Below are 13635 nucleotides of genomic sequence, written 5' to 3'. Positions count from 1 at the left end.
GGCTTTCTCAAGCTTTAATCAATCTGTTTTAGTTGCGTATATAGTCCTTTTTTATAGCAAAAATACCAAAATCGACCAGGCTCTTGACAATTCAAAGCCAACACCTTAAAAGAACTTATGCAATTCTAGAAAAAGCCAGATTTATCTACTGTTCAAAGGGAATTCCAGTTTATTGAGCTATATAGGGAGCACTCTCATAGGCAATGTATACACGTTATTTATAAGGGGACGCGTGGGTTCACTGCTTGTCTCCAAGCTAATGAAATATTGGATTTAAAAACAGCTGCATGTAAAGATTTTCCTTTAAGGGAGGGGTTGGTTGCAAGGGTAGGGACTTATTAGGAAAATGATGATGATTTTAAAGTGTTTGGTTGATGAAACAATTGAATTCCCCCTCCCGTCAATGAATCTGTCAATCAAAAGGCGGTGCCCTTTGATGCTGAGGAGCCGTCGCCTTGGTCCTAAACACAAACTGCTTCAGATCTTTCTTCTCTCCCTACTGTCTTACTTTCACTGAGATTTCTTCCTCGCCTTCTTTTCCTCCCGCTCCAACTGCCTGCAACTTTACACAGCATTCCCCAGGCCGGCTGGCTGCAACAAGCGGCGCAAGTCCCGGGCAGTAACTTTGTACAGTGGAAAGTGAAGGAGTGGAGGAGAGGTGGGGTGGGGGGAGGGGGGGAAAGAGGAGCAAACATCCCGAGGAAAATGCCGCAGCTGAGCAGCGGCGGAGAGGATGATCTGGGGGCGAACGATGAAATGATCTCTTTTAAAGACGAAGGGGAGCAAGAGGAGAAAATCTCCGAGAGCGCTCTCACCGAGACGGACTTGGCAGACGTGAAGTCATCGCTAGTCAACGAGTCGGAGACTAACCAGAACGCGAATCCTGCATCCGACCCAGAGGTGAGTGAATGAAGGAGTTTGTTCCTTGCTGCACTTCATGGATTTCCAGGCTACTGAGACATACGCGTGCATTTGCCCTAGCCAAATCCCCCTCATGCAAATTCTTCTTTCACATGATCTCTTTAACAGGCGATCATACGTTCTTCGGACAGTCAAAGAATTTACCAAGATAAATCCAAAGAACACATCAATGACGGTACGTTGGCTCCTGCTCTCTTTTCTTTCCTCGGGATAGCCCCACCATTTAGAAAATCCTCCTTTATTCGCCCTCGTTTGCGGGCGGCGTTTTGTGAATGTTAGCCGGGCAGTTAAACTTTTCCCCCGTGTTCTCTCTCGTGTAGTTATAAAGCAGCGTCAAGATGGAGGTATGTTCAAAGGGACAGCCTACTCGGGGTATCCCCACTTTCTGATGCTCCAGGATCCCTACCTGGCCAATGGATCCATCTCTCCCTCTGTAAGTGCTGGACATTTTCTGTATATTGCACATTGGTACCTCTCGGGCTGACACCACGCTCATGTTGTTGTTGTTTTTGTTTTGGAAGTTGGTTTGGGGGGGGGGGGGAGAATTAGTCATATTGCAGGAAATAAACGTTCATCAACGGTTTGCCCTGAGGTTGCATTCGATCGGGGGGTCGCTGAACTGGTTTTGAAATTGCTGATGCTTTATTTCAGAATGATACTTCGGCGTTGGTTTGCATTGTAGATGTCATGGTGAAATTATACGGGAAAATATCCCTGTTATGAAAGCCTTTTGACATATTTCAAGGCAATAAGAATAGAATTTAAAAAGAAAAAAATCACTTGTGGTTGCAGTTTTGTGCCTGGCGAAGGTTGCTTATCAAATGCTGGGTTCATCTGTGCTTCTATTAGTATAAAGAAAGGACGCCAGAAATTTGTCAGTGGGCGCTTTAAGTTATCCATTGATTTTTTTTTGTTTGTGTTGTGGTAGGAATGGGAGGGGGCGATGACAATTGATTTTGGACCATTCTGTCCCTAATCTGTCATTACTTATAAAATAAAACCAACTGCCACAATTTGTGCATCTTGACATGCTAGCTGAGTGGGGTAGGAAGGAGCCCTGAAACCTGAATAATGCAATGCAGGAACCACCAGTAAAACAGAAACCAGAGCAGGCCCCCACATTATTCTTCACTTGGAGAATTAGGAAACAAAAACCATTGTAATTTTAGTCTTGTATAATTTCATAATTTCTGAGCTCTAATAAATCTGAAAAATAATACTGTTTTCCATCAGTGTATTGTAACTAATTGTTTCTTAATATCTAATTATAGTAAAATTTAAACACAACTAAAAAGTAGAGAGAGTGTTCTGTGGAATTTTAAATTATATCTGTTTGAAAATCTCTGAACAAAGAGTATAACATTAAAATTATATGGAAACAAATCTCTACCCAGTTCAGACTGTGCTGTTGAAATGTACTGTCCTTGTATTGCCCAACATGATTTGCATTTCAAAGTAATATCCCACCAGTCCTTCTCCTTGATGTGTCAAAATTTAAATCAAGCAATCAGCACTTTTCTGAATAATTCTGCAAGTTTCAATCCAAGAAACAAAACACTCTGAGACCAAGGAAGTCATTTTCTGAAAAGCAATAAAAGAGTCAAGTTTTTCAAATGTATTTGCTTAGGCGATCAGTACATTAAGAAAAGGTTTCCTTTGTCGTGTTTAAGGGAGAAGGTATAATAGGAACCTGTCTTCTTTTTCACTATCTCTTCTAATGTGAAGTAACCCAACAAAGTTGTATGACAAGAGTAGGTACGATGAACCCAACAGCTGTCAACTAGTCAGCTTTCCTTCATTTTCTTACTTCTTTAAAAAGTTTGCTATCTGATATCAGTTAAACATTCTGTTAAGCTTTTCCATCCAAACAGTCAATATCACAATATGCTGCACTGTTCTGCACCCTGCACTGTTGTGCAATGTGGTTTGAGTGGTCGTTTTTTTTTCCCCTCACAGCAGAGTCAAGTGGAAATCTTTTCAGTCAAGATAGGTTTGCTTGAGGGCTGGAGGGCTAGAGAGGTGATGGGCAGGTCGGAGAGGGGGTGGAATTAGATCAGACACAATCTTTGTTCTTAGCTTAGTAATATAACACAGGCACTGTTGGGAAAAATGGCATTACTGTTTAATAACTGCTTACAGGCTCAGAGTTTCCGTGAATTAGGCACACTGTTCATTTCATACACACTGACAAGAGCTGTCAGAAATCTCATTCAAGGGGTAGTCTTGTTCTCAGTGTCCCTTTTCAAAACCATATAGTTAAAAAAAAAACTGGGAATAACTTTGACTATTTTTCCCCTTTGATTTGTTCTGGTGTGTATTTTTTAAACATTTTATTCAAAAAATAGATGTTGATATAGGAGTCTGATTTTAGCTGAACCCCTGAGATCAATAGAATGAAGGAAGTGGATTATTATTATACATAGGCAATTCAAATTGAACATTTCAACCGTGTGCAGTTTGTTCAGTTTTCTCACACAATCAGTCTTGGTATCTCTACAAAGCTCATTTCCACAATAATAATGCAAATTAAACAAAAGTATCTCCAGGAAATAGCATAAAAAGTAAGTGACTTTTTATGCAATTTGTTTATTTTCATCTATGCAGTTCTCTCTGGGCTATGATTGTACAGCTGGAGCCCATATCAACAAAGATAAAATGGTGGTTCTCTCAGTTTAAGCCTTGAACATTGAATTAGACAATGATTTCATGCCAGTCTCTACATTCTTGGGCCAGACTTGGTTACAAACATTGCTTGCCATCCAGTTTTTATGGTAACAATTAACCTTGAATGAAATTAGTTCCAACTCCAAAATAAACATTGCAAATAAGTGAGGACAGTGATTAGACATTTACACAAAAAAAACCCTGCAAGTGGGAGTAAGAGAGAAAAGCAAAGGTGGAAAATACTAATCAGCAAGAAATGTAAGTCATTTCAAGTTTCATAAATTTATTGAATTACAAGAATACAACATGGATAAGAGGCATGACAAGTCGGGTAGAATCATGAATTTAATGTTTTCACTTAAATTGTGTGTTCAAACTTTTTGATAGTGTAGAGCCAATAATACTGCATCCAAGACTATATTTGTCACAGCAGTATCTTTGTTAGTTTAATATTATGTTTTTGTTTCAACAATGTAGTATTGAATTTGAAAAGCTTTTTTTAATAAAATGGCCAACTGAGATTTCCTAGCATTCCCTGTGACCACCAGCAGGCTTGGGAGTTAAAACAAAACATTAACAACAAGACTTCCTGTGTTCTGAAGGGCACGATCATTACATGGTAGAAAACTACATGAGTGGAAAAATAAATTCTCTGACAGCTCGTATGTCTTCCCATAAAACAGAAAGAAATACAATTTTTCTAAAAGTGGCTTACAAGACTAAGAGTATACAATTATGTTTAATTTCAATTCTGCTGCATTAACTAACTGTTGAGTAGCAATTAGCAATCGCAGTATGTATTTTAGCTTTATTCAGCATATAATAGCTACTGCCAAGCAGTAGGGAGAAAAGCAATTGTCATTCCCTTGGATTACAAATGCTTCAAGGTAAAGTTTAGCAGATGTTTGTCGGTGTATCGAAGGACAAAGACCACAACTTTTCTGACCTCCACGCTTATGTTAAGCTAACTTTGAAAGATCCAATGTGAAATTAATTTGAAATATTCAAACTGATTTCTAATAGATGCATGCTCCTGGCTCTAACTTGGCAGTCTCTTAGGGAAAGATTGTAAGTGTGGTGAATGGAAATATTATAGGTTGTTTTGTAGAGTTTGAGGTAAAAAATTGTTGGTGCAAAAAAATACATGGTGACCAGAGAATGTTTGTTAAGAATTAACAAAAATAATTTTAGAAGTAAGTTATACATTGGACTGAAATGTTTTATAAATAAACCTTATAGAAGTGTCCTGTCAGGTTAATAGATAGTCAATTTGCTGTTAAAGTATTGAATATTTAAAGCAAGCTGATGTTTCATATTCCATATATAAGTACATTTTCTCTAGTCCATAATACCTCAGATGGGATAAAAATCTCCTTCTCCCTGACACTGGTCGCCTACACTGGGCTGAGGGATAAGGCAAAACAGTTCAACAACACACATCGATTTGCAATTGTCCTCCACCTCCTCAGAGCCACCCACAAGTCTGCAAAAAGCATCTTGCTTTCGTTCAGCACATCTCCAAATGCTTCCAAGAATGATTGCTGAACGGGTAGGTAGAACATGGTGAGGGTGGGGAAAATCACAGCTTTGTTGTGCCTGAAACAGTAAAGGTGGTATACAATGTGAAAACAAAAACATAACGGTTTCTCAATCAATGCCAGGGCAAGATGTAGTTTAGAACAGTGCTTAATTTTAACAATATTATTCCTTTGTTAAGAGATATTTTGCCACTCTTTTACAAAAGTTGACAGAACTTTGTTTGGTTTGATTGACATATGTGCTGGACCAGACTTGTCATTTTAAAGTCTGAACTGTGAGCTGTAGCAGTTTTGTTCAGATTGCTACGACTGCTCTGATCCCATATGTGAATAAAACACCGTCGATACTCTCCTGCATTCAGTTATCATGCCAGCATTTGTCAGAATCTGAATCAGATTTATTATCAGTGGCAAATGTTGGGAAATTTGTTGTCATGTGGCAGCAGTACAATGCAATACATAATAATGAAATCTGTGAGTTGCAGTAAGAAGTATATGTATAAAAGTTTAAAAAGTAGTGAGGTAGTGTTCATGGGTTCGATGTCCTTTCAGAAACCTGATGGCAGAGGAAAAGACGCTGTTCCTGAATCATTGAGTGTGTGCCTTCAGGTTCCTGTAACTCCTCACTGATGGACCAATGAGAAGAGGGCATACCCAGGGTGATGGGGTCCTTAATGACAGCTGCTGCCTTTTTGAGGCACTGCTCCTTGAAGATGTTCTGGATGCTGGGAGGCTAATGCCCGTGATAGAGCTGACTGAGTTTACAACTTTCTGTAGCTTATTTCAATCCTTTGCAGTGCCCTTTCCTCCATATCAGGGGGTGATGCAGCCTGTTAGAATGCTCTCCACGATTGTAGTAATTTGCAAGTGTGTTTGGCGACATATCAAATCTCCTCAAACTCCTAATGAAATATAGCCACTGTCATGCCTTCATTGTAACTGCATTGATATGTTGGGCCTGGGTAGATCCTCACTCTCTCCATTTCTGATCCTTCTATGAAGACTGGTGTGTGCTCCCTCGCTTTACCCTTCCTAAAGTCCACAATCAGTTCTTTGGTTGAGTGTAAGGTTGTTGCTGCGACACCACTCAACCAGCTGATCTGTCTCACTCCTATATGCCTTCTCATCGCCATCCGAGATTCTGCCAGCAATAGTTGTATCATCAGCAAATTTATGGCCACACAGTCAGAGAGATTAGAGCAGTGGGCTAAGCACACATCCCTGAGGTGTGCCAACTAACTATTTGGGCAATGCAAGAGATATTACTTAACATCTATCTAAGTTTAATTGCACTCACCACCAGATCAAAATGTGAGATGCTATCAGTTTCTTAGGAGAGGGAGAGCATCATTTACATTCTGTTTCTGAATGCAGAAACATTTTCCCAAGTCACCTCAGACATCTGGTGAGTCAACTGTGTTAAAACTGCAACAATGAACATTCTTTTTCACTTTTAAGTGAATTTTTCACTTTTTCACTTTTAAGAATTTTAAAACTCTTTAAAATATTTTGATTGAAGAGTACTAGTATGGAGTGAAGCAAGGCACTGGAATGGGACTGAGTGGAGATCAGTGAGATCTGCACCAAGATGCCCTTTGGGCCTTACAATCACAGAACTGGCAGCAAGAGAAAGCTACTAGTCCAGACCCACTTAAAATTGCCAAGCCTAGACAACAAACTAGTCTACGAGACAGTCCTTTGGTGAGGGTGACTGAGGATGGGATGCACCCAGGCTGACCACAATCTGTATTTTTTGCTACAGAGTTGGGAACAATAGTTCATTTCTCTTTGGCTCCACCTTTAAATAAACAGAACACTTTCATCTCACGTCCTGTGGCCTCCAACATTCTCTTTATGTCTGCCGATAATATTCCATTGTAATGGCCTACGTTCCTCCCTCTAATTAAAACAGACAGTTCCGGTGTGGTGCTTACTCTGATTGTAATATTTCTGGGACTTCATGCCCAGTTCAGATACTGTGTATGTCCTGGATGATAAAAGTAATTTATCCCTAAAGACCATGAAGCTTTGGTGTGGGAAACCTTACAATGGATTTGTGTGATTTCTTTGAATTTATTCTTAGTTTTTTTTTCCAAAATATCATTGATCATACAGGTGAAAATGTGAAGTAAAGTTAATTTCATTAATAAAATGTTTACCTGAGCTTTCCATTTTTATTGGCAAAACTTCCAATATTCCTTCATCTCTACAAAGTATTGCCATAATGACAAGCAGACAAGTTATTACTGGCCCTAAAATTTTCTCATGAAGATTTGGAAGATTAAGCTAAAGAGAGGATCTATGCTTGAGAGGAATTTGTGGCTGCAGCTGAATTTTTAGAAGTATGGCAAATAGGAAAAGTAATCTTTCAAGCATTTTCAGATCATTGGAACTCTGTGACCTAATTCCAAATACTTTTCTCGTTACCCCCTTTAATACCTTTAATGATCAAATTTCCATTAATCTCAGATTTATCATTAATAATTAGCTCAACGTTACTTGGCATTTGCTGGGGAGAGTTCCAAACTTCCTTCCCCTCTGCCTGTATAAATATTTTCTTTCCAATCCTGAAGGACACAGCACTAATTGTAACCCCATGTCCCAGACACCCCAACCAGCAGAAATAGTTTGCCTCTCAAATTCCATTTATTTAAATAAAGAGTAAGATGGAAATTCTGAACAGGGCAAGTAGAATCCGTGAAGAGGTAACTTCTTGGCTCTGCTTCTATCTCCTGATGCTATCTCATGTTTCCAGCTTCTGCATTTTTCTAGTTTTTCTGTCCAAGTCTGTGTGTCTCCTTTGTATTTAATCTTTGGATTTCAAGGGCCATTCTTGTACATCGCACATCTACCTTTTGCTGAAAACAGTTCTGAAAATGAATTGATTTTATATCCCTTAACAGTTTTGTTTCATATTTCCCTTTTATAAATGGGATTATTTGCTTTAACACAGTGGTTTTCCATGTAGTTCCCCAGTTGCCATGATCCGCTGCCATATTTCTTTTCTTTTGTACTTTTGGCCTCATATTCTCTCTTTACCCCTTTGGTCATCCGTGAGTTCTGATAAGCAGCTTGCTCTTTAGCGCTTGCCCAGCTGAGGTTTAAACTGGTTCCCTCTGACATAAAATTTATTTTTAATACTGCCCCTAGTTCAATCTAGTTTTAGTCACAGCAGATTTGGTCAGTTGTCCAAGGATATTTTCTGCCCCGTTGATTGGAAAACCTGTGATGTGATCTTTGCAGCTATTTTGTATTTCTCCTCTTTGTCCTTAACTGGAGATTAATTATATGAAACAATTAGATAAATGTTAGTTCTAGGACATTTTGTTTCAGAAATTTACCCTCTGTTCACTCCAAAAATGTATTACATTTCAGTTAGGATCTACTCAAATTTATAAAAAAAAGTTTAAATATCCCTATTAATGGCATCATGATGCATAGAATCATTCGAGACAGAAATGGGCCCTTCTGCCCGCTACATCCATACTGACCTTTTTGCCCATCTACACTAATCTCATTTGCCTTCAAGAAACTGCATGCTTCCATACCTTGCCTATTTAAGTGTCTCTCTAAATGCATCTTAAACATTGTTGTTGTATTTGATTGTACCACCTCCACCAGAAACGATTAAGATATAAAACACTCTCTAAGTTAAAAAAAAATGTACTTCCCTTTAAAACTCCTTCCTTTCTCATTAAGCTTATATACTCTTGATCTTGAAACCCCAACCTGAGGTAAAGGGTATTGACTATCTACCCTATCTATGCCAATCATATTCTTATATACTTCTCTCAAGTCATCCTTCAGCCTCCTTCACTGCAGGGTAAACGGACTCAGCCTATCTAATTTCTTGCCATAAGTAAAATCCTCTATTATAGGTGATATCCCAGTGAGTCTCCACAGGACAATAATTTCCTCCCTATTGTGTGGCAACTAGGAGAGCACACTATTCTTCAAGAGTGGACGAACCAGTGCTCTGTAAGGTTGCAACTCGATGTCCCAGCTTGTACAGTGAATTCTATGCCCTGATCTATGCAGACAAGCACACTATCGGCCTTCTTCACCATCGAATTGACCTGTTTTCACTTTCTGACAACTATGAGCTTGTCTATTGGGCCACTCTGTTCGTGTGCATTTTTATTGTGTTTTTTTAATTTGCTTTATCTAAGTGCTAACATAAAGAAAACCAGATCTTTCTGAACACCAACAATTAACAGACTCACGGCATTTAAAAATGCTCTGCCTTTTCATTACTTCTTTCAAAAAGCATAACATCACGTTTCCCTTCTTTACACTCATCCATCATCTTTTTGTCCACTCTCTCAGCCTGCCGGCAGCTTTCTGCAGCTTATTTGTATCCTCACAATCATCTTCCCCACCTATTTTGGTTCTGTCAGAAGCAGGATTCCTTACACACAGTCCCTTCATTAGTCATTATTATAGATTGTAAATAGTTGAGGCCCAGCACCGATCCCTGAGGGATCTTGCTGCAGCTTGCTAACTTAAACATGATATGTTTATCTCGATTCAATTTTTTCTCTTATTACAATGCTCTCTACCATCAATCCAATGAGCCCTCATTATCACTGTACATTTATGGGGCGCATTTTGCAGATTTAAATATGAACATCCTTGTTAACTAAATGCTGAAAAATATTTCAAGAGGTCATTAAGTTTGCTTTCACAAAACTCTGGACACTGCCTAATCATGTTAAGCCTTCTTAAGCACTATGTTATAACTTTGTTTAAGAATGGATTCCAAAATTCTCTTGACACCTGATGTAGGTCTGTAGTTAGCTGTTTTCTCTCCTTCGTAATTGAAATTGTTAGTGTTTTTTCAGAGCCTCAGCAATACATCCACCCTCTCTGCTACCTCCCTTTCAGCCCCTTGTATACCAGCCAGCAGGACAAATGGATTTGTAAGACCTTGATACAGTTAGTTTGTATGATACCTTTTTCTCAGTAGTATGGTATGTTTTAAATTCTCCATTTGCTTTTCTCCTTGTTCATTTACTGTTTTGGTGCATTTCTTCTGTCTTAGGATAATCAAATTTAAGAATTGTTATGCCACAGAAAGCAATAATTTATCCCACTGGAATCAGTCCTTTATGCTTTCTCCATAGCCCTACAAAACCACTCTCCCCAGTGGTTATCCAATTCTCTTTTGAAAAGTCAAGTTCTTCCATGTGTTAGATGCCTCAGTCTCCAGAAAGCAGCTGTAGCTATTTGGACTTTTCATGAGCTTTATTCTGAGACATACACTCAGTAGCCACTTTATTAGGTACACCTGTACGCCAGCTCATTAATTCAGGTATCTAATCAGCCAATCATGTGGGAGCAACTCAATGCCTAAAGGCCTGCAGACATGGTCAAGAGGTTTAGTTGTTGTTCAGACCAAATATCAGAATGGGGAAGAAATGTGATCTAAGTGACTTTGAGTGTGGAGTGATTGTTGGTGCCAGATGGGGTGGTTTGAGTATCTCAGAAACTGCTGACCTACTGGGATTTTCATGCACAACTGTCTCTAGAGTTTACAAACAATATTGCGAAAAAACAAAACCAAAGATCAGTGAGCAGCATCTCTGTGTGCAAAATCACCTTGGTAATGAGAAAGTTCAGAGGAGAATGGCCAGACTGGTTCAAGCTGATAACCATGGATTACAATAGTGATGTGCGGAAAACCATCTCTGAATACACAACATCTCTGATGGGCTACAGCAGCAGAAAGCCATGAACATACTCTCACTGACAACATTATTAGGTACAGGGGTTATCTAATAAAGTGGTCACTGAGTGCGGTTGACAGGAAATTCAGTGACTTGTAGGGTGTTGGGCAGTCTTTTTGGGTGTCACAGTCAGCTGAACACATCAGCAGGAAAATCATACTGCCTCACTACCTCGCTATTCCTCCTTTGCTTTGAAATGCAGGTTCCCCAGGTTATTCATCACTTCCGGCCCCAAATAATGATTGCTCCGGAATTTCACTCCCTCCTGCTTCAGCTATGTTGCTCAAGGCACTGAAAAAATACATGAAATACCCTCCCTCCAGTACAACCAGTATGAGACAGAGACAAGTCATCTGCTTAATGTCTTTTCCATGTTCTTATTCCTGATGATTAACTCTTGGATTTAGTTTCTAGATGACTAACAATATCTTCTACAGTACTGTGCAAAAGTTTTGAGCCCATATACAGTGCCTTGAAAAAGTATTCAGCTCCCAACCCTTTGTTCACATAAATGAATGTTACGACCATGATGGTCATTGATGTTACGACCATCAATTTTCTGAGAATTTTTAATTGTGAATCACTTGCTCCTTTTTCACTATAGAGTCCAAAATACAAGGAAATTTCTAAAGCATGAAAAATTAAAATCTCTAAAAGTAAAATGTCAGCATTTCAAAAGTATTAATTTCCCTTTGCTCAGTACTTAGTTGAACCACCTCTCACAGCTATTTCAGCCAGTAGTGTTTTGGATAAGTCTCCATTAGCTTTGCACAATGTGATGGGGCAAGATATGCCCATTCCTCCTTGCAAAATTGGTCAAGCTGTGCCAGATTAGTTGAGGAGCAGCAGTTGACAGCAATCTTGAGATCTTGCCAGAGATGTTCAGTTGGGTTAAGGTGTGAACTTTAATAGGGCCACTCAAGGACATCGATTTTCTTCATTTGAAGCCTCTCCATGGTTGTTCTGACATTGTCCTGCTGAAAGAGGAACTTCCTCCCCAGTTTAAGTTTTCTGGCAGAGGTGAGCAGATTTTTATCCAGGATCTCTCACTATTTAGCACCATTCAATCTTAACTAGATTTCCAGTCCCCGCTGCTGAAAAACATCCCCAGAGCATGATGCTACCTTCACCATTCTTTACAGTAGGGATAGTGTAACCTGGTTTATGTGCAATATTAGATTTACACACTGCTTAGTGTTGAGGCTAAGAAGTTCCACGTTGGTCTCATCTGACCACAAGACCATCTTCCACATCTTTCCGGTTTCTTCTAAGTGAAACTTTGCAAAGTCTTTATGCAAGATTTTTTTTTTTAGCCAGGGTTTCTTCCTTGCCATTCTTCCAGTAATACCCTTTTGTGCAAGGCATTAGAGGTTGTGGAGCCATGAACTTCATCGCTATTTGCAGCCAGTGACTTCTGCAGCTCATCAGAGTGACTGTTGGCATCACAGTAACCTCTCTCACAAGTACCATTCTACTCCAGTGACTAAGTTTAGAGGGGCGGTTTGACCTTGGCAGTGTGGCTATGATTTCATATTTTCACTTTTTCACAATGGACTGCACTATATTTTCACTTTTTCACAATGGACTGCAATATACCTCTTGAGGTATATTCAGTGCTTTTGGAATGATCTTCCCCAAATTTGTGCTTCTCCATTATCCTTTCCCTGACTTGCCTTGAATGCTCTTTGTCCTTCATTTTGGTTTGATCTGTTAGAAATCTACCATACTGTTGGTCCTTACAAAGAGAGGGGCTCTTTACAGTTGCTTATGATTTCATTAAAAACTGGTGATCGTCCAAGTTTCTACATCAACAAATTGGGTGAGTTGGTAAAGTAATATACAGTAATATACATCCTCTACATAGCACCATCCAGAGACAGAGAAGCCGTTTCAGCGACAGGTTACTATCGATGCAATGCTCCTCAGACAGAATGAAGAGGTCAATACTCCCCAATGCCATTAGGCTTTACAATTCTACCGCCAGGACTTAAGAACTTTTTAAAAGCTATTATTAATGCTTTTTGAGATAGTGATTTAGATGCATATCATATTTTTTTTACTGAGTTAAGTATTGTATGTAAGTAGTTTTGCTACAACAAGTGTATGGGACATTGGAAAAAAAGTCGAATTTCCCCATGGGGATGAATAAAGTATCTATCTATCTATCTATCTATCTATCTATCTATCTATTGCACCTGAGGAAAGTTAGTGTAATAATCACAAAGGGGATGAATACTTTTCCAGCCTCACAATCTTGGGTTTTAATTATTAGTAAATTGTTGACAGGTTTCAAAATATTTTTTCTGTTTTGACACGATGCACAATGTTCTGTAGATTAGTTCCAAAAATCCTATTTCAATATATTTTAAATTTGGAAAGTGAGACGTAAAAAAAATGAACTGATTTCCAGCAGATTTTCTTTTTTTCAGAAAATGTGAAAATAGCTGTGGAGGCGGAATACTTTTCCAAGGCACTGCATATAGCTAGGGTGCCTAGGGCTTTTGCACAAACTGTAGTCATTTTATGTATTGCACTGTACTGCCACACAAAAAAAAAATACATGGCATATGTGAGTGATGATAAAACTGATTATGATCACTCACATATGTTGTGAAAAGTGAAATGATTAAGGGTAACATGAAGAGAAACCTCCACTCAGAGTCGTGAGTGTGTGGAACGAGCTGCCAGCACAAGTGGTGCATGTGAGCTCGATTTCAACATTTAAGAGAAGTTTGGACAGGTACGTGGATGGTAGAGGTATGGAGGGCTATGGACTTGGTGCATGT

The 13635-nt window shown here is 39.1% G+C and overlaps 1 protein-coding gene across 7 annotated transcripts in view; it reads left to right on the top strand.

Moving 5' to 3' along the window:
- Positions 1-428: 428 nt before the first annotated feature.
- tcf7 (transcription factor 7) overlaps positions 429-13635 on the top strand; it is a 228810-nt gene continuing 215603 nt past the window's right edge. For 3 of the 7 annotated variants that reach the window (XM_073067144.1, XM_073067147.1, XM_073067150.1), the window contains exons 1-3: positions 431-900; positions 1030-1096; positions 1242-1354. In XM_073067144.1, coding sequence (XP_072923245.1) covers positions 706-900; positions 1030-1096; positions 1242-1354 — 375 coding nt within the window. In that variant the 5' untranslated portion in view covers positions 431-705. Of the gene's footprint in view, positions 901-1029; positions 1097-1241; positions 1355-13635 lie in introns of all 7 variants that reach the window. The other 4 variants (XM_073067143.1, XM_073067145.1, XM_073067146.1 and 1 more) reach the window with 3 other exon arrangements.

Source organism: Hemitrygon akajei, chromosome 15, assembly GCF_048418815.1.
Source record: "Hemitrygon akajei chromosome 15, sHemAka1.3, whole genome shotgun sequence".
Classification (NCBI taxonomy): Eukaryota; Metazoa; Chordata; class Chondrichthyes; order Myliobatiformes; family Dasyatidae; genus Hemitrygon; species Hemitrygon akajei.
Note: the sequence above shows the minus strand (reverse complement) of the source record. Positions and strands in the feature narration are given on the sequence as shown.